The 25741-nt window shown below is 38.3% G+C and overlaps 1 protein-coding gene across 2 annotated transcripts in view; it reads right to left on the reverse strand.

Moving 5' to 3' along the window:
* Positions 1-20778, reverse strand: part of CEP85L (centrosomal protein 85L) — a 164592-nt gene extending 143814 nt beyond the window's left edge. Inside the window, exons 1-2 of one of the 2 annotated variants that reach the window (XM_060616511.3) lie at positions 20588-20778; positions 2419-2580 (exon numbers count right to left, since the gene is read on the reverse strand). In XM_060616511.3, the coding sequence (XP_060472494.1) occupies positions 2419-2580; positions 20588-20660 (235 nt within the window). In that variant the 5' untranslated portion in view covers positions 20661-20778. The remainder of the gene's footprint in view (positions 1-2418; positions 2581-20587) is intronic. The other variant, XM_060616510.3, reaches the window with a different exon arrangement.
* Positions 20779-25741: the final 4963 nt, after the last annotated feature.

Genomic DNA, 25741 nt, shown 5'->3' on the forward strand with positions numbered 1-25741 from the left:
TACCTGGGGACCTTGGGTTGCTTCATATGGTCTATGCTAATAATGCGATTTATGGTGGAAGGCTTGAATCATGTGATACCAGCTTGACCTCTCAAGGACTACAGAGTAAGGTAATCCACACATGGAGTCAACCATGCCAACATAACCAAACCATAATAAAAATCCTGGACACCAAGGCTTGGGTGGACCTTGCCTGGTTAGCAAAACTCTGTATGTGCTGTCACAAATCACTGCTGGGAGAATTAAGCAGACACAATTCCACTGGGAGAAGACAATGCAAGTTTGGGCCTACTGTCTCCTAGATCCTGCCCTTTGCTTCTTTCTCTATGGCTGATCCCATTAGTATGACAGCTCTTCTGAGTTCTGTGATTCCTTAAAGCAAATCACTGGTATGAATGGTGGTCTTGGAGACACCCAAACATACTTACTTTATAAAAATTTAACTCAAAAATGGATCATGGAATTAAATGGAAAAGAAAAAATGATGAAAATTTAAGAAAAAAATTAAGAGAAAATCTTCAAGATCTGGGACTAGGCAAAGAGTTCTTAGACTTGACCCTATAAGCAAAATCCATATAGAAAAAAACCACACTAAACATCCAATTTTATGTTTATGCAAAAGACACTTTTAGAGAATAAAAAGACAAGCTACAGAGTGGAAGAATATATTTGCAAACCATATAGCCAACAAAGGGTTAGTATCCGAAATACATAAAGAACTCTCAAAACTCAACAGTAAAATAAAGGAAATAATCTGATTAAAACATGGGCAAAAGACATGAAGAAACATACCAACAAAGAGAATAGAGATGGAAAACAAGCATGTGAAGAAATTGTTCAACATTATTAATCTTGAAGGAAATGAAAATTAAAACCACAGTGATACCACTACATTCTCATCAGAAAGGCCAGAATTTAAAAACCACCAAGGTTGAAAACCAAGGTCCCTAGGTAAACAAAGACACTCTTATTAAGCAGGATATTCCAAGGGTTTAGAGCTTACCTCTTTGGAGCCAGACAAGGGTCAAACCTGTCTTAGAATGTACAAGATGCTGAAAACCGAAACATGGTGACTTAATCTTTTTGTACAACTAAGATTGAAGTTCATTTTCTTTGCCCAATGCAGGGCACTTGGGTGGCTCAGTCAGTTGTGTCTGACTTCAGCCCAGGTCATGATCTCATGGTTCGTGGGTTCGAGCCCCATGTCAAGCTCTGTGCTAACAGCTCAGAGTCTGGAGCCTGCTTCAAATTCTGTATCTCCCTTTCTTTGCCCCTCCCCCATTTGTGCGCACGTGCACTCTCTCTCTCTCTCTCTCAAAAGTAAATAAAACAGGCAAACCATAAGAGACTCTTAAATAGTGAGAGCAAACTGAGGGTTGATGGGGGTTGGGGAGAGGGGAAAGTGAGTGATGGGCATTGAGGAGGGCACCTGTTGGGATGAGCACTGGGTATTGTATGGAAACCAACTTGACAATAAATGATATTTAATATAAAAAAACATTAAAAAATATTAAAAGAAAAATACTTAAAAAAAAACCAATACTAGCTAGAATGAAGAAAAAACTAGATCCTTCACGATGATCCATGAAATGGAAATGAAATAATCACTCTGAAAAACAATGTGACAATTTCTTTAAAAACTAAACATACAACTTCCATACAACCAGCAACTTCATTCCTAAATGTTTACCACAGAGAAATGAAGACATATGTTTATACCAAAACCTGCACATGAATGCTTATAGCAGCTTTATTCCCAATAGTTGAAACTGAAAAGTATCTTTCAGTGGGTAAATGGTGAAGCAAAATGTGGTCTATCTAATGCCACCAATGCCAAATACTACTTAGCAATAAACTATTGACATACACAACAACCTGAATGAATCGTAAAAAAAAAAAAAAAAAAAAATTAAAGGGTTACATACTGTATGATTCCTCTTATACAGCATTCTTGAAATGAAAAAGTTATAAAAATAGAGAATAGATTAGTGGATTCCAAGAGTTAAGGGAGATGGGGGAGCATGAGCAACACGAAGTATACACTGCGGTGATAGAAATGTTCTGTATTTTGACTGTATCAATATTCTGGTTGTGATACCATAGTGTAGAGTTTTGCAAGATATTACCATGGGTGGGGGTTGGAGGTACTGTATAAAGAATGCATAAAATCTCTGCACTATTTCTTAAAATCGGATGTGAATCTACAATTATCTCAAAATAAATAGTTTAAAAGTGAATGAGGGAAAAACTAATATGATCAGAGAAAGAATTTTGATATATAATAACACTGAACATTATTAAATATTCAAACACTAGTTTATAATTTCTTATTTTAGAACAACAAAATACATCCCTTAAATGTTCTCAATGACAACCATTCTGAAGGCTCATGTCTAAACACTAGGAATTTCCGCTCACCTTCCACGCTGTCAGAACAAGAAGTTCCAATGCCGGTGTCACCACTGTCAGAAGTTATACTATGTCTCCTGATATGATTATTTCGATGGTTGGATGGAACAGCTGTGGCCTGCCACAAGGACTCATTACCAGGTAACCATGCTGATGAGGAATAATCTGGGCCTACAAAGGAAAATATGCAAATGTTAGCATATTTACAATGTCTATGAGTAGACAGATCTTTTTTGACCTTAGAAAAAATACACATAAACTAAAAAAAAAAAAAAAAAAAAAAAAGGTTATTTTTTGTCAAATAATTAAAATAGATCAGTGATATCTAAGATTCATCAAATAAACTTACATATCATACACCTAAAAATTCAATGCTGATTTAGCAGCTTCCTCTGCTGAAGGACTCTGATTTCCCCTTACAGGTATTGAACTTTTAATTAAACACGTACTGCTGCCTTGTTAAAACTTTCAAATCAGGGGGTGTTTGGGTGGCTCAGTTGGTTGAGCATCCTACTTCTGCTCATACTTTGTGAGCTGGAGCCCCACTTTGAGTTTTGTGCAATTAGCACAGAGCCTGCTTCAAATTCTCTGTCTCCCTCTCTCTGCCCCTCTCCCACTCATGCTCTCTCTCTCAAAAATAAATAAACATTAAAAAATAATAATAAAATAAAATGTCAAATTGGGATGCCTGGGTGGCTCAGTCAATTGAGCATCTGACTCGATTTCAGCTCAGGTCACAATCCCAGGGTGGTGGGATCAAGCCTCACATGTGGCTTTGTACTGAGCATGGCACCTACTTAGGATTCTCTCTCTCTTCCTCTACCCCGATACCCTGCTCACAGTCTCTCTAAAATTAAAAATAAAAAAATAAAATAAAATAAAATATCAAATCTATCTATCTGTCTATAAATGCCAGCACTCTGCTCTGGAATATTTGATATGCAGGCATCTGTCATTCCACACAGAGGCATTAGCTGAGAATGGAGGTCCAGGGAAAGCCTAATTGAATCATACCGCATGATAATTTAAGTGCAATATGCTAATGGAAAATAAATCTTTTTTTTTTCTATTATATACTTAACACTTAACATTTAAAATTATCGTGTATTTATTTCTTTAGTTACATTTTGGTAAAAGTTAAACACCATAACATCTTGGCTCTCTGCTCTATTTTCCCTTGAGTTATATTAAATCTTTATTTTTTAGCTAACATCACTTTTCAATGTTCTCTCAGTCTTTATTTTTACTTATCTTTTCCATTTTTAATTTTTATTTGCCTTTTGTGGTTTCATCCTTCATTTTACTTTTCTGCATACTTCATTAATTAGTATCCATTACAATGCCAAAGTATATCTGTGAACCAGTACCAGTCTGTGAACTATTTATTACTAGTTTATAAAAGTTAGTATGATCTGAAAGAGCAATTTTAAATCTGTTGAATTTTATATAAAAGCTATAGAAGCACATATCTTTATGAATGGCTAACACAGTGATTCTCAAATTGGAGCCTGAAGACTTGTGGAAGTTAACAAGTTCTATATAAGAATTTGGGGCTTTCATTTCAATGCATCCTTAAAAAATTAATAAGCACATCACAGATGATCTGAGTAATTTTAATGCCCACATTTGTGTTTTATGTTCACGGGTACAGCTACTTCTAAGTAAAGAGCAAATAACACATGAGGCACTTATCATGATATGAAACAAGACATCTTCACAGAATTACAAACTGGCACAGTATTGAAACTGGCACCCAAGTGCCCTCTAGTAGTCTTTAGAAAAAATAAAGTTTTTAGATTTCAACATAAGGATCACAGAAAGATAAACATGTCCATAAAATGAATTAAATCATTTTACCACACCTTCAGGATAGCCATTCTTTATATTAATATTAAAAAATCAAAATTCATAAACAGATTAATAATAAAACCAGAACTGAAGTGGTTTCTACCAATATTAACTCCAACATTAAATCTTTAGTTTTTTGTTTTGTTTTGTTTTGTTTTTTTTAATTTTTTCCCAACGTTTTTTATTTATTTTTGGGACAGAGAGAGACAGAGCATGAACGGGGGAGGGGCAGAGAGAGAGGGAGACACAGAATCGGAAACAGGCTCCAGGCTCCCAGCCATCAGCCCAGAGCCTGACGCGGGGCTCGAACTCACGGACCGCGAGATCGTGACCTGGCTGAAGTCGGACGCTTAACCGACTGCGCCACCCAGGCACCCCATAGTTTTAATAAAACATTACGTCATGTTAATATTAGTTTGAATTTCTATTTACATGTAATTTATAAATTAAATGTTTTGGTTTCATAGATGTATAAAACAAGTAAGTAGCCTCGAAAACCATATACATTTAAACTAACTAAAAATTTAAAATATTGACCAGAGACACTTCTACAAGCTTTGATGTCCAGAACAACCACTTAAAACTTTGTAGGGTCCAGACCTCTCTCTGAATGGGACTTACTTTAATTCACTTAATTAATTACTCACCTATAAAAGCACCAAGTGAAAGTATTCTGTAACCAGGCCTGTTCTCTGATCTGCCTATAATCTATACCAAAATGTTTGCTTCAATCAGCTCCTCAGGTAATATCCCCTGTATATGAACTCAAAGTCCTGTCTAAACCATTATCAAAAAGGGTAACCAGTCCACTACTTTCTCTCCCATATGCAAACCTATTGGAGAAATATTTTTCAGAAATACCCAGCAAATAGCATAAATAGGCTGGGAGTACATGTAAATGCCAAATAAAGATATGAAACAATGTCCAATCTTACTAACCGAGAAATTAAAAAATAAAGTTTTAGATTTTTAAAATTATAGTTGTTCCTTGAACAACAATGGGTTTGAACTGAGTGACTCCCCTTATACGTGGAATTTTTTAAGTAAGCATATCAGAAAACTTCCTGGAGATTTGTGACAGTGTGAAAAAACTTGCAGACACACCAAGTAGCCTAGAAATAACAAAAAATTTAAGAAAAAGTTAGGTTTGTCATGAACACGTAAAATATATGTAGATGCTAGTCCTTTTTTATCACTTACTCCCATAAAATATATAAAAATCCTATTACAAAAAGTTACAATTTATCAAAACTTACATAAACACTTCCACACCATACATGGTGCCATTCAAAGAGAAATGTAAATAAATGCAAAGATGTAATAATAAATCATAACTGCATAAAATTAACTGTAGTACACAGTATACTGCTGTAATGATTTTACAGCCACTTCTTGTTGCTATTGCAGTGAACTCACGTGTTGCGAGCATCCATTTAAAAAGCCACGTGAAGGTAATCGTCTCTAGTATGTGTAGCACAATAAACTGATCTCTCATGGTTCTCACATAGTTTTCATAGTTCATGTTTTGTGCAATAACATAAACTTTCAACGCCATGGGACCCATATGAAGTATCACTGGTGATGCTAGAAATGCTCCCAAGAAGCAGAAAAGTCAGGACATTAGAAAGAAAAAGGTGAATGCTTGATATGTACTACAGTTTGAGTACATATAGTTGCTTTCTATTTCTAGATAAATGAATCCAATATCAAGACCATTGTTAAAAAAAAAAAAAAAGAAAGAAAGAAAGAAAAGGAAATTTGCGAAGCTGTTGCTGCAGCTACACCAGCAGCAGAGCAAAAATATGGGGAACTTTATGAAATTTTTTTTTCTTGATTTGAAAATACAGCTTGTAGGTGGGTGCAAAACTGCCATAAGAATGGCCTACCTATAGACTCTAGATTGATTTGAGAAAAAGCAAAGTCTCATTACAGTACATGACAACTTAAGGCAAAGGAAGGTGAAGGATATAAAACTGAAGAATTTAATACCAGCACAGGATGGTTTGATAATTTGAGAAGGAAGTTTGGCTTTAAAAATGTCAAGATAACAGGAGAAGGAGCTTCTGAGACCAAGAGGCAGCAGAGGAGCTCCCAAACACCATTACAAAAATCACTGATGAGAAAGGATATCTGCCTGAACGGCAGACAAATGTATCCTACTCTGGAAAAAAATTTCCACAAAGGATATTTATTAGTAAGGAAGAGGAACGAGCACCAAATTTAATGCAGGAAGGGATAGGCTGACTCTATTGTTTTGTGCAAATGCAGTCAGGTGTATGATCAGGACTGCCCTTGTCTGTAAAGCTGCTAACCCCCAGGCCTTGAAGAAAAAAGGTAACCATCAGCAGCCAGACTTTTGGTTGTAGAACAGGCTGAACAAGAACGCTTTTTCTAGACTGGTTCCACTGATGCTTTGTCCCTGAAGTCAGGAAGTACCTTGCCAGTAAGGGATTGCTTTTCAAAGCCCTTTTGGTATTGGACAATGCCCCTGACCACCTAGAACCTTATGAGTTGAACACCAAAGATATCAAAGTGGCTTACCTGTCCCTAATACAAGGTCTCTAATTCAGCCTCTAGATCAAGAGGTCATAAGGACCTTTAAGATTCATCTTGCATGGTTCCCTATGGAAAGCATTGAAAACATTATGGAAGAGAACCCCAAAAGAGAGGATATCATAAAAGTCTGGAAGGATTACACCATTTAAGATACCAACATCGTTACAGAAAAAGCTGTGAAAGCCATCGACCCTGAAACAATAAATTCCTGCTGGAGAAAACAGTGTCAAGATGTTACACATAACTTCACAGGATTAACGACAGAGCCAAAGGAATCGCGAAACAGATGTGGATATGGCAAAATAGGTGGGAAATTAAGGCTTTCAAGATACGGGTCTTGAGGAAATTCAAAAGCAAATAGATACCACAACAGAGAAATTAACAGAAGATGGTTTGATAGAGATGAGTGCTTCTAAACCAATGCCAGACAACGAAAAAGACGACATAGAAGCACTGTCAGAAAACAAACTGACATTAAACAATCTGGCAGAACGGTTCTGATTACTCAAGACTGCTTTGACTTCTTTTACAACATGGCCTTTCCATGATACAAGCACTAAAACTAAGGCAAATGGTAGAAAAATCACTTGTACTGTATAGAAACATTTTTGAGAAAGCGAAGAAGTCAGACCAAAATTATGATGTATTTTTGTAAAGTTATACCAAGTTTGCTTGCCTCTACTGTCTTCCCTTTCACCTCCTCCACCTCTACTCCTCCTGAGAAAGCAAGACCCTCCTTTTTTCCCCCTCCTCCCTATTCAACATGAAACACAACACAGATGAAGACCTTTATGATGATCCACTTCCACTTAATGAATAGAAATAATCATCATGCCAAACAGTTAAAAAATTTACCTGTTGTATGTATGTCTTTGCATGAAAATCCAGTAACTGTATGGCAAGAACTGTGTGAGATGTTTTTATGCCATCATCATCATCACCACCTAAGTATTCACCATGTACAATATCCTGCGCAAAACCTGTACGGTAGTGGATAGCCTATCTTCACATAGGCATAAAATGAGTAATATTTAATACAAAATTAATAATGTGTTGGTTTTCTTACTGTTTTATAACTTTGCTTTCAAAGAATTACATTACCATATAGTATGCCCCTCTCTCGTCATTGAAAAAAACTGCATATCAGGCTACCACACGTTAAGTGTTTTTTAAAAATCTAACAGTTTCCAATAATATATCATGAATATGACTATAATTCTGTATGCCATTAAAATGTTACAATGACTCATTCATTAGTGTATAGGCTAGGCTACTGTGGGACAATCATATTACTGCTTCTTCACTTTCAATGCATGACTTGTTGTGTATACCTGTAATATATGAATGTGTTTTTCAGGTTATCTTTTCATTTTTGGTGTCTAGTGTTAGTTAACACATACAACACCTACACAGGCTTGTACCATTTAAGATGATATAGATACTGACAATTCATCTTATACACAGATGATATAAACTTATGGTACTGACAAACATAGTGTAGTACTGCAAATGTATTTTCTCTTATGATTTTAATAATGCTTTCTTTACCTTACTTTATTGTAAAAATACAGTATATAATACATATAACATATAAAATATGTGTTAATCAGCTGTTTATGTTATCAGTAAAGCTTCCCAGTCAACAGCAAGCTATTGTAGTTAAGTTTTCGAGAGTTAAAAGATTTACACAGATTTTCAACTGCACAGGGGACTGGTGCCCCTAACTCCTGCATTGTTCAAGGTTCAACTGTACTTCTTTAAAAAAAAAAATTTATATTATATGCCTAGAATACTGAAGATAATTAACAAATGTCATGAATAAAACAACATTCTAATCTTTAATTTAGACTGAATTCATTCATTCTGAGGAGAATGCCATGTCTTGTCTCTATTCAAGTCAATCCAGAAGCACAAAGTAGTTAAGCACTAGAAGGGAAATATGCTTACCAGGGGATATAATAAGGAAAACTATCTTACACTACAGTTGTAAAACTCTGCTACTGAAATGGGAACTACTCAATTTCTAGGTACATGCTATGGACTTTTTAAAAAAAAATTACAATGAGGCTCAGGGATCTCTGACAATAAAGTCTTACCTAGGTCCTATCATATTAAAGCAACTGAATAACTGACTGTAAAATCAGTTTTCTCCAGAACAAAGACAGAAGTACCTTTGTACGCTGGAACTTCTCTTTGGAAATGGTATTTTAAATTTTTTAACATGAATTTCAATTCTTTTAAATAGAATACTGAGTGCCCGGGAAAAAGTTACTTAAAATTATTAATATTTATCACACTGGAAATATAAGAAGGTTAGCATCAAATGAAGAGGTAACCTATTGCTACATTTTCTCTCTGAAGCACTTTTTTAATTGGAAGCAAAAATGCATACAGTATCAAGTCTTCCACAATATGTTGATATACCTATAATTTTCTGCATTTAGAATAACGACCAATCTTACTGAATTTTTTTTTAATTTAGAGAGAGAAAGCGTGTGAGTGGCAGAGAGGGGCGGAGGGAGACGGGGGTAGGGGGGCAGGAATCAAAAGCAGACTCCAACTCTCAGCACAGAGCCAAAAATGCAGGGCTTGATCCCACGACCTTGGGAACATAAGCTGAGCCAAAAGTAAGAGTCAGAAACTCAACCAACTGAGCCACCCAGGTGCCTCTTACTTAATTTTTTTAATGACAACTCTAAGCCAGAAGAAAATAAAAATAACATCACTGACAAAGCATATTTATTTTTACATAAAAAGCTGAATACAAATCATGAACACAAACTGCAGTGTTTCTCAAAATGCAGGTTATCAGTGGATCGAGACCAACCATTTTACATAAAATAAAACAAAACAGAAAATATCAAAGCACACTTACCCTTGTATGACATAAGAAGCACATGTCTCACCTTTTAACACCTCTGAAATGTTAACAAGTACAAAGTACTTTTACACAAAGTGGCCTTCAACTGCCCCAATACTATCAGTAGAAATCAACATACAACTAAGTTAAAAAGGAATAAATCCAGAGAACACAACAAAAAAGCTATTCCTTAAACACTTAAGAGTAATCAGTTTCTAAAACTGTTCAGTCCATTTTGAAAATACTAAACTGAATTAGATGTCCACCGTCACAGATCATATATTTTGGCTGGACTGCTGCAAGTAATTCCACCCAAGCTATCTCGACCCTACTACCAGAGTTCTCTTCTGAGAATGAAGTACATTTGTCATTCTCTTGCTTATATACATCTGTAGGTTCCTTCCTGCAAACTAAAGTTTGGCAAACTTCTTCACCAATTACAGCCCCATTTTCTAATGCTTTGCAACCCCTATCTCCCTTATGCCAGCTGCCCTACAAACACTCTCTAGCCACACACACTTAATCACTGCCTCCAGACAGTCGAGGTTCTTTAACAACTCCATGCTCTTTTCCTTCTCTACCTTCTTTACAAGTCCCAGTTCAGAATCTTGTTCTAAATGTCTTCTGATTCCTCCAAGAGGTATTCAGTGGCATTCAATAACTACTACTCTGTGCTCTCCCAATATATCACTCAAAATTCCAGAACAGGATTTACTAAATTATATTAACCCATTTGTGTAGGCCTTTCTTCTCCCTCAGCAAACTAAGAACAGTGAAAGACACCTTTTTTTTCTTTTTTTTCTTTTTTTTTAGTCTCTAACACAGAGCTCCAGGGCCAGGCAGGGTCTCAATAAACTTAAGTCATTATTACTACTAGGTACCAAATAAATGTTCATGGTATAAAATTAAAATTCTGGAAACATTATAATTAGGTCTAAAAAATATTCTTCCTTTTAGAAAAAGGATTAAATAGGGGTGGGGGAGCTTGTTGTCTGTTTATTTTAAAATCCAGATTTTTAACTATCCCTTGAGCTAGTTTGCATTTAAATGCCTAAAGATCAGTAAATATTTTCCAAAACAGTTAAAAAAAATAATTATAAGTGGTTTGAGGGGATGATGGCTAAAATACCTAATAAATATGAGAAAACAAGCTCCTAGGGCCAAAAAACACAAGTCACAAAAAAATTAAAAAGAACATTAAAACATAAAAAAGCATTCACATTAATAGTAACCACACATACACACTGAGAAAAAAACCTCAAACTACACTGGAGAGTATCTAGCTAAAATGAAGGACACTTAAAATAACAATATTTATGTTCTTCATTGCCATCCTCCAGTCCATCTGAGTACTGTTTGTCTCTAGGGTAACTGACTCTAATAGTCCTAATTTTTTTCTTTTATTACAGAAATAACAGTGTAGCTTAGTGGTAAAGAATGGACTGTGAAACCAGGCTGCCTGGACTCAAGCTCTATTCCACCTCTTATTAGCAGTGAGACCTTGAGTAAGTCACTTACCTAAACTGTACCTCTGTTTCTTCACATGTAAAAAGAGAAAACAAATTAGAGTACCTCTCTTATAGGGTTTTTGTGATAATTGAATAAATATGAAAAAATATTGTTTCTAAAGTGCCAGGCATAAAAACAAACACACAAATCAATGGAACAAAATAAAGGGCCCAGAATTAGGGGCACCTGGATGGCTCAGTCAGTTAAGTGTCCAACTCCTGGTTTCAGCTCAGGGCATCATCTCACAGTTCTTGAGTTCGAGCCCCGCTTCGGGCTCTGTGCTGACACTATGGAGCCTGCTTCAGATTCTCTCTCTCCCTCTCTCTCTGTCCCTCCCCTGCTCACTCACTCTCTCTCTCTCAAAAATAAATAAATAAACATTAAAAAAAAAAAAAAAAAGGCCCAGACACAAGCCCACACATATAGGGTATATTAATTTACTACAAAGGAGCCAAGAATATACAATGGGAAAATGATGATCTCTTTCAATACATGATGCTGAGAAAACTGGGCAGCCACATGCCAAAGAATAAAACTGAGCCCCTATCTTCATACCATACAGAAAGATCAACTCAAAATGGGTTAAAAACTTGAACACAAGACCCAAAACCATGAAACTCCTAGAAGAAAACGGAGGGTAAACTCCCTGACATCAATCTTGACAATGTTTTTTTTGGGGGGATTGGACACCAAAAGCAAAGGCAACATAAGCAAAAATAAACAAGTGGGACTACATTAAACTAAAAAGCTTCTATGCAGCAAAGGAAACTATCAACAAAATGAAAAGGCAACATATAGAACGGGGAAAACGTATTTCCAAACTATGTATGTGATAGGGAGTTAATATCCAAAATATATAAGAAACTCACAAAACTCAACAGCAACAGCAATAACAACAAATCAGATTTTTTAAATGGGCTGAGGACCTGAATAGGTATTCTTCCAAAAAAGATATAAAAATGGCCTACAGGTACATGAAAAGGTGTCAACATCAACATCACTAACCATTAGGAAAATGAAAATCAAAAGCATAATGAGATACTACCTCACACTCATTAGAATGGCTATTATCAAAAAGACAAGAAATAACAAATATTGCAAGGATGTGGAGAAAAGGGAACCCTTGTGCACTGTTGGTGGGAATGAAAATTAAAACTGAATTTTAAGTAATCAAAAACTAGTATTCTTTGTTTTCTTAAACATAAATAGGGAAGTTCATTAACTACTATGAATAATTTTAAACACATTACCGCAAAAGGTATAAGACTACACTCCTTCAACGTAATTCTGAAATTTCCTTATTCTCAATTCTACCATAACAAGGAAGAGTTTTCACTGGTTCAGGCTGAGATTAAAATTACCTCAATTAAATAGACACCAGATAAATAAGTGGTTTGCCTTTCACACAAAAAATATGAATTCAAACCAATAAATATATGCCAAGTACTCATTATACAAAGCAAGGAATTCAAGAGGGTTAGGGCAGCAAACAACACAGACAAGTCTATCTCCTCCTATGACAAAAATTACATGCATGTTGATGTCAATATGTAAACAGGTGGAAGTCCTAGCTTATCTTCTGGTTACTTGAAATGCTGTATTCAAAAAAAAGTATATTGGCAGCCATCTGGAATGAGGACCACATTTAATTTAATCTCTCATAAGTCTTTGTTTCAGTTTACACACTGGTAAAAAATGAAGTTTTTAATAAAACCACTATAAATGTGGAGAAAGTATACCAAGCAGTATTCCAGAGGCCCACCTTTGTCTCTCACTGTAACTATTTCATAGTACCACTAGAAAAAATATTCTCCATGGTAGCAAATTATGCCAAAACTTAGAAGGATCAACAACATCCAGGAGAAAATAAAAATCCCAATCAAAATAAATTTTCCTAAACCGTCAGACCTAATAAATGCTACTTTTAATTTATGTAGCCATTAACCTCCAAAGAAAGCTGAGTAGGCTAATTATTTCTCAATTAGCCTTTTGTTTACTCATACTTAGGAACCTAAGTGCCACACACAACACATTTAAGTGCCAAAACTGAAACAAAACTTTAGTTCTAAAACATTTCAAAATAAAGTTTTGAGAAAATTAATACATATCTCCCCAAAATTAAAGAACTTAATTTCTAGTCAAAGTTTTCAGTACATCATTCCTAAAATAAGATGTAATGCTCAGTACTACTCAGAAAACTTCAAAAACGCTTCTGTAATGTCATGGGAAGGCAACATATATTTCTTACAGTCAAAAAACACACAATCTGTCTACAACGTAACCACCTTGTAGAAAACTTTGAACTTTACACCAAATTTAGTCCAAATATTTCATCTCATTCTCCGGCAGGATAACTAAGAACTACAGTTCATCTCTAACTCTGAATTTTAGTAATGAAAAGTAGCATCAATAAAGCAATCAGATTTATTCACTAGACATCTACTACACAGAAAAGGTATAGAACAAAGGTCCTGATCTTAAACTCATTCTTTAAAGTAATTTAAAATCTTATCAATGACTTCAATTATTTTAGCACCATGTAATGAAGTCTTAAACCATTTATCACAGGAGAAAAGAAACAAAAATAGAGAGTTACTATTTTGAGGCAGATTCTCAGGCCAAAGCATGAAATAAAACTAAATACCAAAGTCTGGTCCCCTGACAGAAAATCTACTCTGGTGGGAAGAACACTTACACTATTTGAGATGTCCTTGAGTCAAGGGTTAGCCACTGTTCAATGTAAGGCATCCCAGGAGACACTTCCCCTCCCCTAGTCTTGAAACTGAACGTCCCAGGCAAACCCAGACCATCGGTCACCCTAGCTTGAGAAGTAGTAAGGAGAAAGCAATTCAAACTTTTATTTAGCACTTATGTATCAATCTCCATGCAATAAAGAATTAAGTGGAGGGGTGCCTGGGTGTCTCAGTGGGTTGGGTGTCTGACTTCAGCTCAGGTCATAATCTCTCAGTTCGTAAATTCGGGCTCAGATCAAGATCTCTTGCTTTGTGAGTTCGCACCCCGCGCTGGGTTTTCTGCTGTCAGTGCAAAGCCAGCTCGGGTTCCTGTCTCCCACTCTCTGCCCCTCTGCAGGCGCACTCTTTCTCTCTCTCAAAAATAAACATTAAAAATAAAAAAAAGAATTGAATGGATTAGATCTCTAATCCCAGCCAATTTTTAAGTTTTTAACAGTCTCTCATGGAAACTGGCCAGGGCCACTGATCTATTCTGACTGATTTTATATGACCTCTTGGAACCACAAGACTTCAGTGATTACTCCTCCCCTCAGCCGCCTCTCTTCTAGAATATCACACTCTGTGGTTTTATTCCTAACTCACCGGCTGCTCCCTCTCAGTTTCTTTGGATTGTTCCTCTTCCTCTCCCTGACAGGAAACATTAAATGCCCCAGAGCTTGATCCTCTGCTGTATTCTCTATATTTGCTCCATGTGAACACCTTTAAACACCATTTATACACAGACATCTCTCAAAATGCCTACCTCCACCTCTCCCATCTCTCCACTGAGCTTGACTCAACGTGGTGCCTGCAACCTCTAAAAAAGCATGTGGCCAAAACAAGAACTCTTGATTCTATTTGCCTTCCTCTCTCTTCCCCTCACCTCAGGAAATAGCACCACCAAACAAAATTTCTGAAACCAAAACTAAGATACCATTTTTGATTCCTGATTCCCTCCTTTGTCATCTCCAAACCATTGGTAAATCCTCCCAGCTTTCTCAAGTATATTCCAAACCCATCCTCTTCTCCCCAAATCCGATCTTACCACTGTGATCCCAGACCATCTATTGTACGTAACCTATTAACTGCAGTATGCTATTAACTGGCTTCCCTACTTCTCTTCTTTCCCCCAACCCTCCACAATTTTTCCCCACAGAACAGCCAGGCGTGATCCATAAACACCAAGGACAGAGAATGTCTAGTCTGTTTCCCTAATGCTAGAAGAGTGTCTGCCTCAAAGTAGGCACTCCCCAGTGAATGAATAAATGAAGAGTCATCTCTCCTACCCTTTTTATATCTAGATTCCCCTCACACAGAATAGAACCCAAACTTCCTACAATGCCTTACATTATCTGGGCTCCCTCACCTCACATTCCTGATCTCCATGCTCCAGATTCACTGGCTCTTGATATTCTTCAGACTCCCCAAACTCATTTCTACCTTGGAGCTGTGTCTGTGCCCTGTGCCTGAATAGTCCTCCCCTCACGTCTGGCTCCTTATCATTCTGGCCTCAGCTCAACGTTAACTCCTTAGAAAGGCCTTCCCTGACCAGCCGATCCAAAGCAGCTCTACTCAACCTCTGCCATCTCACCCAGTTTCCCTGTTTTCACAGTACTTACCAGGTGAACTCTCTTGTTGTTGGTTTACTTACAGACAGCTGCGTCCCCACTAGAATGTAAGCTCCCTGAGAGCTGGGACCTTATCTTTCTTGTTCAGTGATGTATTGCTACAGACTAGTACAATGCCTATTACACAATATTTATTGAAAGAATGACTCACAAACATTTGCCAAGTACGTATTATGTGCCAACCACTATACTAGGTAATAACAATGGATTTTTATAATTAAAGAAAAATAGAAAGTAGAAGTAAGATATTAGTATGAAAAGCTACTTGACGTTCTTTTTATGTTGACCATTTCCATTCTTTTTTTTTAATTTTTTAATGTTTATTTTGAGAGAGAGAGAGAGAGAGACACAGAGGGAGAGAGGGAGAGAGACAGTGTTAGTGGGGGAGGGGCAGAAAGAGAGGGAGACACAGAATCCGAAGCAGGTTCTAGGCTCCCAGCTGTCAGCACAGAGTCTGACGTGGGGCTCAAACTCAGAGTGATCATGACCTGAGCTGAAGTCAGACGCTCAAGGGACTGAGCCACCCAGGCACCCCGATCATTTCCATTCTTAAAATGAATACTTTATATGATAAATTCTACTTTTCAGAATATTATTTTGGCAGTGTAAAATATGAATGCTTAAGGTAGTAATAATAATTAGTATCTCACTGCAGCTTTGGAAGTTATCTAGATGATGACATTCTTCATTTTTTAATGCACATTTTACACATTAGTTCCCACTAATTAAGCCATCACTCAGTAAAATACTATCTAGGACTCTTCATGTCATCACCATTTTCTCAGAATATGCATACAAACATTTCATCCAGTCAGAAAAATCATGACTCTAAAATTTTTCTGTTCTCAACATGCAAAAATATTCACAACATGACAATAGTGGTTGTCAACTCACCATTTATTCCCTGGCCTCAGATTAATTTACCAGCTCCATTCAAGCCAAGAAATGATCAAGTTCCAATTACTAATCAAGTTCATTTCACGACAGTCATTACTAAAGTTAAGATTCGCCCCTCACCCCGCAAAGCCTATTATAATAGAACATGTCCAAATGAGTTCAGGCAAAAGAGTTACGTTTCATTGTTACCACAGTACTTTTAGATCCATCTAATTCAGAACCACAGAAGAATACCTCAGTATCTGGTGTAATCATACCGGTTATCACTACTATCATTATGACATCACTAAACACCTTATGGCAATGCATCAACTAGGAAGAAGATTTCAAGCTCAAGGCACTGACATTTCTCCAGATCTCATGTTTTCATATTTTAGCATACTTTAAAACTATCATATCCTGCCCCCAAATGTTGTAAGGGTTGAATATATTAATATTTTTAAAGTATAATTTATAAAATGAATCAAATTCGGTATAACTAGGCAAAAGTACTCAAAACACTACTATATCATACTAGATTTTTAAAACATAAAGGAAAGAAAGGGGCACCTGGATAGCTTAGTTGGTTAAGTGTCAGACTTAATTTAGGCTCAGGCCATGATCTTCCTGTTGTGAGATGGAGCCCTGCTTTGGGCTCCAGGAAGGGCACGGAGCCCGCTTAAGAGTCTCTCTCCCTTTCCCTCTCCCTCTGATTATACATTTTGAACAGCAAGGTATTCTCAAATGCATTCAATCAAATACATAAAGACATATCACTTGTTCTATTTAAAATTAGCTTTCAACGGGCAACTGGGTGGCTCAGTTAAGCGTCCAACTTTGGCTCAGGTCATGATCTCATGGGGAGTCTGAGCCTGGCATCAGAGTCTCCACAGACAGTGTGTAGCCTGCTTGGGATTCTCTCCCACCCCCCCTCTACCCCTCCCCAACTTGTGCTTTCTCTCAAAAGAAAATTAGCCATCTAACCATACTTGCCAACACAAAAGGGGGAAAGGGGGGTGTTCTTTGTATGGAAATATATGAACATGTTCATCTTATTTACATTTATAAACGTTTACTCTATAAAGCTGAAAAACTGTAGATACCAAAACAAAATTAAATCCCAAAGCAAAGGTCAAAAGTTCAGTATTCTCCAAACCACACTTGTTATTGTTCCTATTTGATTTTACTACCATTACCTTAAAAAAAATGTTACCTTCAATATTTTCAGCTGATTCTACATTACCACTGATTTTGTCTTTAGTCCAGTTACATATTTCGATAAACAAATCAGTTTTAGGATACCTAGAATTAACCCACATACTGAAGTAGTAAACTCATTTCAATACCAGAAATTATTTACTTATCCCTGGTTTCGTATTGGCCTTGAGGAATAAAATGATTGCTGACAAATACAATCAGAAAACAACTCTTTGTTTTCACAAAATTCTATAATTGCTCAAGTTGGTCAAAAGATATACTGAACATTATTTCAAAAATATAAATTTTCTTCAAATTCTCAGAAAGGAAAAGAAATCCTTGCATAAAGCATCTCAGAGGTCATTATCTTGACCTTCACCATCTGTTCATTTGTAAAAGAAACTACATGTAAGTTTTTCATCTAAGGTATAACTTTATAAAATTAACTAAAAAATAATTTTAAATACTTATTTGCTCAAGAATAAAGCATTGGGGCACCGGGTGGCTCAGGCGGTTAAGTGTCTGACCAGCTCAGGTCATGATCTCACGGTTCATGGGTTGAGCCCCGTGTCGGGCTCTGTGCTGACAGCTCAGAGCCTGTTGCCTGCTTCAGATTCTGTGTCTCCCTCTCCTTCTGCCCCTCCCCTGCTCTCTTTCCCTCTCTCTCGAAAATAGATGAACATTAAAAAACATTTTTTAAAAAAAAAAGAATAAAGAAGCATAGCAAAAAGTACATCACTATTACTGTAAAAGTAATTCCCTCTCGGCATATCGCTGAAAAAAAAATTTATTGGAAAGGCATGTCCTGACTTACCAATGGCTTATCACTGTCAAAATATGATAAAATATATGCTTTGTAAAGATATCCTGTCCAAATTCCTTCAACCTGGGTACTGTTTATAAATTATCTCCTTCCACTATATTCTTTGTTACAGCAAAGGTCTAGGGCCTGCAATACAACCTCAAAGTCCTTCCTTCAGTTGCTTAACTTCTGCTCACTATGAGGTTTTCTTCCTCATGAAAAACAATGGAAAAATGGATACAATGCTTGGGTGACATTATATCTCCAAACATGTTATTATTACAAATCTCTTTCAAGAGGTTAGGTTACAAAGACACTACAGATGGCTCTTGACAGGTACAGATAAATTGAAACCACTCCCTCCAATCCCTAGGGATAATGAAGTTGTCTTCTTGCTTACTGAAGTTAACTGTGACTGTAGTATTTCTAGTAGTCAGTAAGCATCGGAAACCTCTCAACTGCACTCTCCCCTTATTAGGATAAATAGTATACATCTTAGAGAAGATAATTCCCACTTACATTTTTTTAACTAAATCCATGCCTACATTAAGTTCCATTATTGCTACAAGTGTTGCAGAACCAAATTTAAGAGAATGATTTTAAATTTAACTCTGGATTTAAAAATTTACATATGTCTCCAATAAAGTATGGTATGGTGACTACACTTGATACCGTGCAATATGCTTGAAATTTGCTAAGAGGATAAATCTTAAGTGTTCTCACCACACACACACAAATATTGTAACTCTATGAGGTGATGAATATGTTAAATAGCTTGATTGTGGAAATCATTTCACAATGCATACATATACATACATCAAAACATCAAGTTGGACACCTTAAGTATATATACAATTTCTACTTGTCAATTACACTCCCCCAATAACTAGTAAAATTATATGTCTAAAAAAAAACACATCACAAATTTCTGAACTATCATAGAATTACATTATTTGAAATTTTAATAGCAACTGTGCCTGGTATACTTTAAAGAGCAGAAAATGCTACCAGAAAAAAAAAATTCTCACTTCCATATGCTGTTTCTACGGTTTTTGTTTTGCAAATAGCTTTAAAAATGTCTACAAAAATGTCAGTTACAAGTGGAACTCAAAACATTTTGTGGAACAAGGTTACCTACGAGTTCGAGAACCACCTAAAATTGGAGGAAAAAATTTTACGTCTGTACATATGGCAATTTTTTCTGGATAAAAGGCCTATATAACTTTCAGCTTCTCAAAGGGTTCAAGATCCAATTAAAGTGTCTTGGGGAATCGTCAGGGTCAGACAACTTGTCACAGGCAACCCAAGTCTTTTTTTTTTCTTTAAGCCTTATCTTTTTCATCCCAAATTAGGGGAGGATTTATCCCAATCTGGTGGCTCCCACACAACTTCTGAGCGATGCAGGCATGAAATGGCTGTCCGACACAAACCGCTCCCTTCACACAGTGAACGCGGCAATCTCCAAATTTTCCCTGAAGGGGCCAGGGAGAGGCAAACCCATTAACACCCCCGCCGCTCAGAGATCGATTGGCTCATGCAGGACGTGTCCTCCCCTGACGCCAGAGAGAGCTGCGGGGAGGTGACCAGGTTTCACTGAGGGGCTGAAGTCCCCTCGGGGATCACTTATGGAGGAGATGGCATCACCAGCAACCTCCTCCCGCCCCAAAACGCCCCAAGTAGCAGCTGCGGGCGTGGGCGCAGCAGACCCCGGCCCTCCCAGGCGCGCCCCAAGCCGCCGCCGCAGCACGGTCGCAGCGACCTTCCCGCTCGGGTCCCCGTGAGCCCCGTTATCCACGTCGGCCACACACCCCACGAGGGAAAAGGGAGGAGGCCGGACAACAAAGCGCAACCAGAGGAGGCCCTGGCGAGCCTGAAGTTGGGGCGCCGGGGCTGCGGCCCGGGGAGGAGCAGGCTGGACGCCCGGCCGCGCGATGCAGGGGCGGACGGGACCGGGGACGCGGCCCGCCAGATGTCAGCCCGCGGTGCCGGGGTGTCGGCAGCCGGGAGGAAACGGGGCGGGCGGGCGCGCGGCGGCGTCGGGGAGGCGGCCTGGGGCGGGGGGGGGAAGGCAGGCCTGAGAAGGGAAGGGAACGGCGGCAGGGTCCCGAGGCGTGGCGGTCGGCCGCGACCCCCACACCAGCCGCGGGGGAGGGACTGTCCCGTTACTTACCCGCCGGGAGACTGCGGGCTCCGCCGGGGCTGTCCCGGCCGCCGGCCTCCGGGGCCAGGAAGCGCCCCCACATAGCGGGCGGGAGGGCCGGGGGCGTACGACTCCCCTAGTCCGTCCTCCCCCGCCTTCGCCTCCTGCTTCTTCGGCGGCGGAAACTTGTGCGGAACCTGGGGCCGCGGAGGCACCAGCAGGAGGGCGGGCGGGCGGTCTGGTTAACGGCTGCTCAGAGACTGGCGGCGAGCGCAGGGGCCAGATTCGCCGCGGCGCCGGCGGTGGCGGCTGCCATGGCCGAGCCCGCTGCGCTGAGGCCCGGGCCGAGGAAGCGGGCGGCTCCGCAGTGACGGCGGCTGGGTCCCCGGCTGAGCCCAGGCTAGGATCAGAGCCTCCAGGCGAAGTTGCAGCTGCGGCTTCTCTCCGCCCCCTCCGCCGGCAGAGCCGGAGCCGGAGCCGGAGCCGGGCAGGGTGGGGGCGGGGCCTGCCAGGGGCGGGGCCTCGGGCGCTTACATAACGCGTGCGCGGCGCGGGGCGGGAACTGCGGGCCGGTGCCGCTGGGTACCCTTACGCCGGTTCGCTTACTCCGCGACTGGTGGGTAGACTCGAAGCACCAGCTGGATCCCTCCCTCCCCATCCTTGCGCTCGGTCAGATGAGAAAAGAGGATGAATAGAATGTGGCCCGGGGCGGTAACTTTCGGTACCGCCCTCGCGTGGGTAATCCCTCAAGCCCTCCGGGGCACCTCTCTGGAAAAGAAGAGGAAGACCTGTCTTCGCTGCGTAACTACTGGAGCTAAGAGGCTCTCCTGAGAGGGGTTGAGGGACTGCCAGTTTTATTTGGGATTGGGATTAAAGTCATCATACATTCCAGAAACATCGTTTATAAGTCGCTTTGTGGGACAGAAAAGAAGTCGTTTTCCTGAACTCGTAAATTCAGTGGCGGGGGGGGGGGGGCGGTCAAGGGGGAGAGGGTAGCAAAATACCTACTATACAAGAATGTGCACAGGAAAAAGCAGAAAGGAAAAAGACCAGAGGGATCAGAGAGGAGCTGTAAATTTTAATCTAGTAGCCCAGGAATTCAGATAAGCAACCAGAGAGGAATCAAAATGGTACCAAAGTCTGTAATGGGAGTAACTTCCTTACACCCTACACCTTCTTGTTCTTCCTACATTTGGTGAGTTCCCACCCTTCGCCTAAACCTGGAGTACAGGAGCAAGTAAGTATTCTGGAAGGAAGCATAAAAGGGTCCACCAGCCTTTTCTTATATCTTACTTTTCATTGGCAATATTAGGATCCTTCCAATATTTATATACAAAACAGTTAATTTAATAAATATTGGTAGAGCACTGTAGAAGAAAGCGGGTTCTACCCCTGGCTCGTAAATCAGAGACAAACTGAAAAGGAAGTCCCTACCCTTAACAAGACTTTGAGTCCAGTGATGCCTTTGTTTGTTTTAGAAGCTTGTTAGTAACAAAGGCCTCTTATTACTACTTAAAGACTTTGGAGTTGGGAAATACTGCTTAAAACTTTTAGAGGTTAAATTACATTTACTTGTGTAGTTTATTACTTACTACATCTGTGTTGTACTTTATTTCATTGCAGTGTTACATTTCGTCTCCCTCCAGTAGAGTTCCACTATTTCTCCAAATCATGAGCAGGCAGCCCATGAGTCACTTTGTTCTGAGGATAGAAAGTGACAGAAATATGAAAGAAGGATATGATTGGCTACTTTTCCTGATTTAAATGTGCATGAGCTCATTTGAATAGTTTAGGCATTCAAGTTTAGGAACTTGAACAGTTGAGGTTCAGAATGAAGCCTAACAATTAATGATAATAAATTCCAAAAAGAATTATCGGAAGCTATAGAGCTATATCACAGTATCCTTTTTTTCATGATTTATAGTTACCATAGTCTCATATTAGGTACAGTATTTGTTAAACACCAAACTTTTCTTAATACAGTTCTAAGAAATGTATGAATTACAGATAAATCTTGGTCTTTTTGAGTTTAAAATATGTTTGTTATTCCAAAAACTGCCAACCTCCATTCAATTCTAAGTAGTATTTTAGGGGAAAAAAAATCACTTGCTCAAGTTTTCTACGTTTTTTACCAATGTGAAGGGTGTGCCACTACACATGCAAAAGAACATCTGAAGCTCAGACTATAAAATATTTTAAATGCCTATTACAGAGTAAGAGGAAATAGTAAAAACATGTTACTTTGGCAGTTGGCACCAAAGATAAAAAATTTTGTGTTCCTACTAATTAAACTTGAAAGGATACAGATCTAATGCAATTAAAATAACCTAAGTACTAAGTGAGAATATTCTGTATGTGAAGTAAACTGTAACCAACCATTTTTTTAATCATATGGATTGTATTCTCAGAATCTGAACTCAGATTCCCCTATATCCATATTACACCCAGTATCCATGTTTCTCCGAATGATTAAAATTTATCATAGCAAAGGTTTGAAAGCCTAAGAACTACTTAACCATTACCAAGCCTGATGTGGTAAACTGGCATATTTTTGGTTTGTTATGATAGTATGAAAAAAAAACTATAAGGAAAATCTTATAAGCAAAGACTGAACTTAAGTATTCCTGAACTTAAGTATTTCAGTAATTGTTCTTGTAAGCAGAGATACTAAAAGCAAATAATGAAAATAGTGACTGTGTATGTTTGTGTGTGTGTATACAAATACACGTGCTTAGGTGAAATTTAGATACTTAATATCTTGGGAGGGGACTTTTAAAAAATATAAAGCAGATCACAAAAGAGTAAAATAGTACAAAACAACACCATATTTAATATCAAACTATATTAAACTTTTCATTTAAAATATTGTATTCAAGGAGCACCTGGCTGGCTCGGTTGGTGGAGCACGTGACTCTTGATCTCGAGGTTCTGAGTTCAAGCCCCATGTTGGATGTAGAGATTATTTTTAAAAATAAAATTTAAAAAAATAAATAAATAAAATGAAATACTGTATTCAAAAAAAGACATTATTTAAAAACAAAAATAAATGTTGCATTTGTAAATCTTTTGGAAGAGCGCCTGGGTAGCTCAGTCAGTTAAGCATTCGACTCTTGATTTCAACTCAGGTCATGATTTCATGGTTTATAAGATCAAGCCACCACCTGCCAGGCTCTGTGCGGAGAGGACACACCCTGCTTGGGATTCTCTCTCTCTCTCTTTCTGACCCTCCCCTGCTCTCTCTCTCTCTCTCAAAATAAATAAACTTTAAAAATATTATTTGGATATGAATCTCTGATCTGATTAAGTTAAACTATATTACATGTATTTTTCTCACATCAATTCATCATATTGGGCAAACAACAACCAGAGAATTGAAGAGTGATGTAACAAAGGATAAAACTGATATTTTAAAATGAGAAGACAATCTATCTTGTGCATAATATGAGGAAACTTCAAGAGAAGTTAATGTTTATAGAAACATAAAATATCGGGGCGCCTGGGTGGCTTGGTCGGTTAAGCCTCCGACTTCAGCTCAGGTCATGATCTCACGGTCCGTGAGTTCGAGCCCCGCATCGGGCTCTGTGCTGACACCTCAGAGCCTGGAGCCTGCTTCCGATTCTGTGTCTCCCTCTCTCTCTGACCCTCCCCCGCTCATGCTCTGTCTCTCTCTGTCTCAAAAATAAATAAACGTTAAAAAAAATTAAAAAAAAAAAAAAAAAAAGAAACATAAAATATCAAAACTAACAAAATATAGAAAAATTAAACCATCCGATAACAATTTAAATAGCTCCTAAAGAACAATTGCCACTTTAGAGGGACAGATTTGTGGATGAAGACTAAAAACTTCCAAGGAACAGATAATTCTGGTGTACCAAGAGTGTTACAAGGACCGTGATATATAACCTCTTCCAGGTCACAAAAATGACAAGTTACTGAATTTATTATGGGTGGTTGTAATCTCAAATAATCATTTATAATAATGAAAAAAAGAAAACTAAGAAACTCGTTCTTTTAACAATGGATTTGGAAAATCTTATTTATAGTCCTAGCAGATACATTCAACTATAGAAAGGTAAATAGAAGACATAAAGGTTATTCAATCTGTCTGTACCTCACTTTCCTCATCTGTGATGTGGCCAGGCCAAGAAGGTAAGGATACCTAATCTCAACTCCATGATTCCTGGGAGATACAGAAAATGAATCCCACCTGTATCTTTGGCTCCAAAGTTGGGCTGCAATGGCCAATGAGAAAGTAGGTAAGAAATGGACCACTAAATCATGGAGTAGTCCTTTGAGTGGGAGGCAATGCTGAGAGGGATGGAATTTAAACAAAAGACAAATTTAAGTGTTCCACGGTACCATCAATGTTTACTGAAACTGCTTAGGACTGACATATTTGTGAATGGCACTTCATACATGTGTAAAGATACAAGGTCATTTAGAGTGAAGGAGGACAGCAACTTTGACAATGTACAAAAAGACAAGTTCTTCCCTGTCTTCCTGTTTAGACATCAGAAAGGTAAGTGCATGGAGTAAAGTGTGCAGTCCAAGAAAGCAGCTCATGCCTTCACTAAACACACACACACACACACACACACACACACACACACACACACAGAGTCTCCCATCTAACCTGCACTAGTGGAGAAGAGGACTGTTTTAATAACTTAAAGTGGCCAGAACATTATGGATTGGATTGAGATAAATTCAGTAGAAAAGTGGGTTTTCAATAAAGTACAGTTGGTAACAGTAGTGGGACATTAGAATATATATATTTAAGTGATTTGAGACCTCTTACTAAACCAGTTAAATGTTTTATGTAATCCTCACAACCATCTGTCATCAAAACAAAAATAAAAAATAATTTTTTTTAAAGATGAACAAAAGATAGAAGAGACAGACCAAAAACTGACACTTAATATAGAGAACAAACTGGTGGTTACAAGAGGGGAGGTTGGTGGGGGATGGGTGAAATAGATGAAAGGGATTAAGAGTACACTTATGACAATGAACACTGAGTAATGCATAGAATTGCTGAGTCATAATATTGTACACCTGAAACTAATATAATACTGTATGTTAGTTACACTGGAATTAAAATTTTTTAAATAAATGAATAAAAACAATCTGTCATTAATAGTCAATATTAGCTCCATTTTAAAGATTGGGAGAAAAAGACCCAGA

This window comes from Panthera onca, chromosome B2 (assembly GCF_046562875.1).
Source record: "Panthera onca isolate mPanOnc1 chromosome B2, mPanOnc1 haplotype 2, whole genome shotgun sequence".
NCBI classification, from domain to species: domain Eukaryota; kingdom Metazoa; phylum Chordata; class Mammalia; order Carnivora; family Felidae; genus Panthera; species Panthera onca.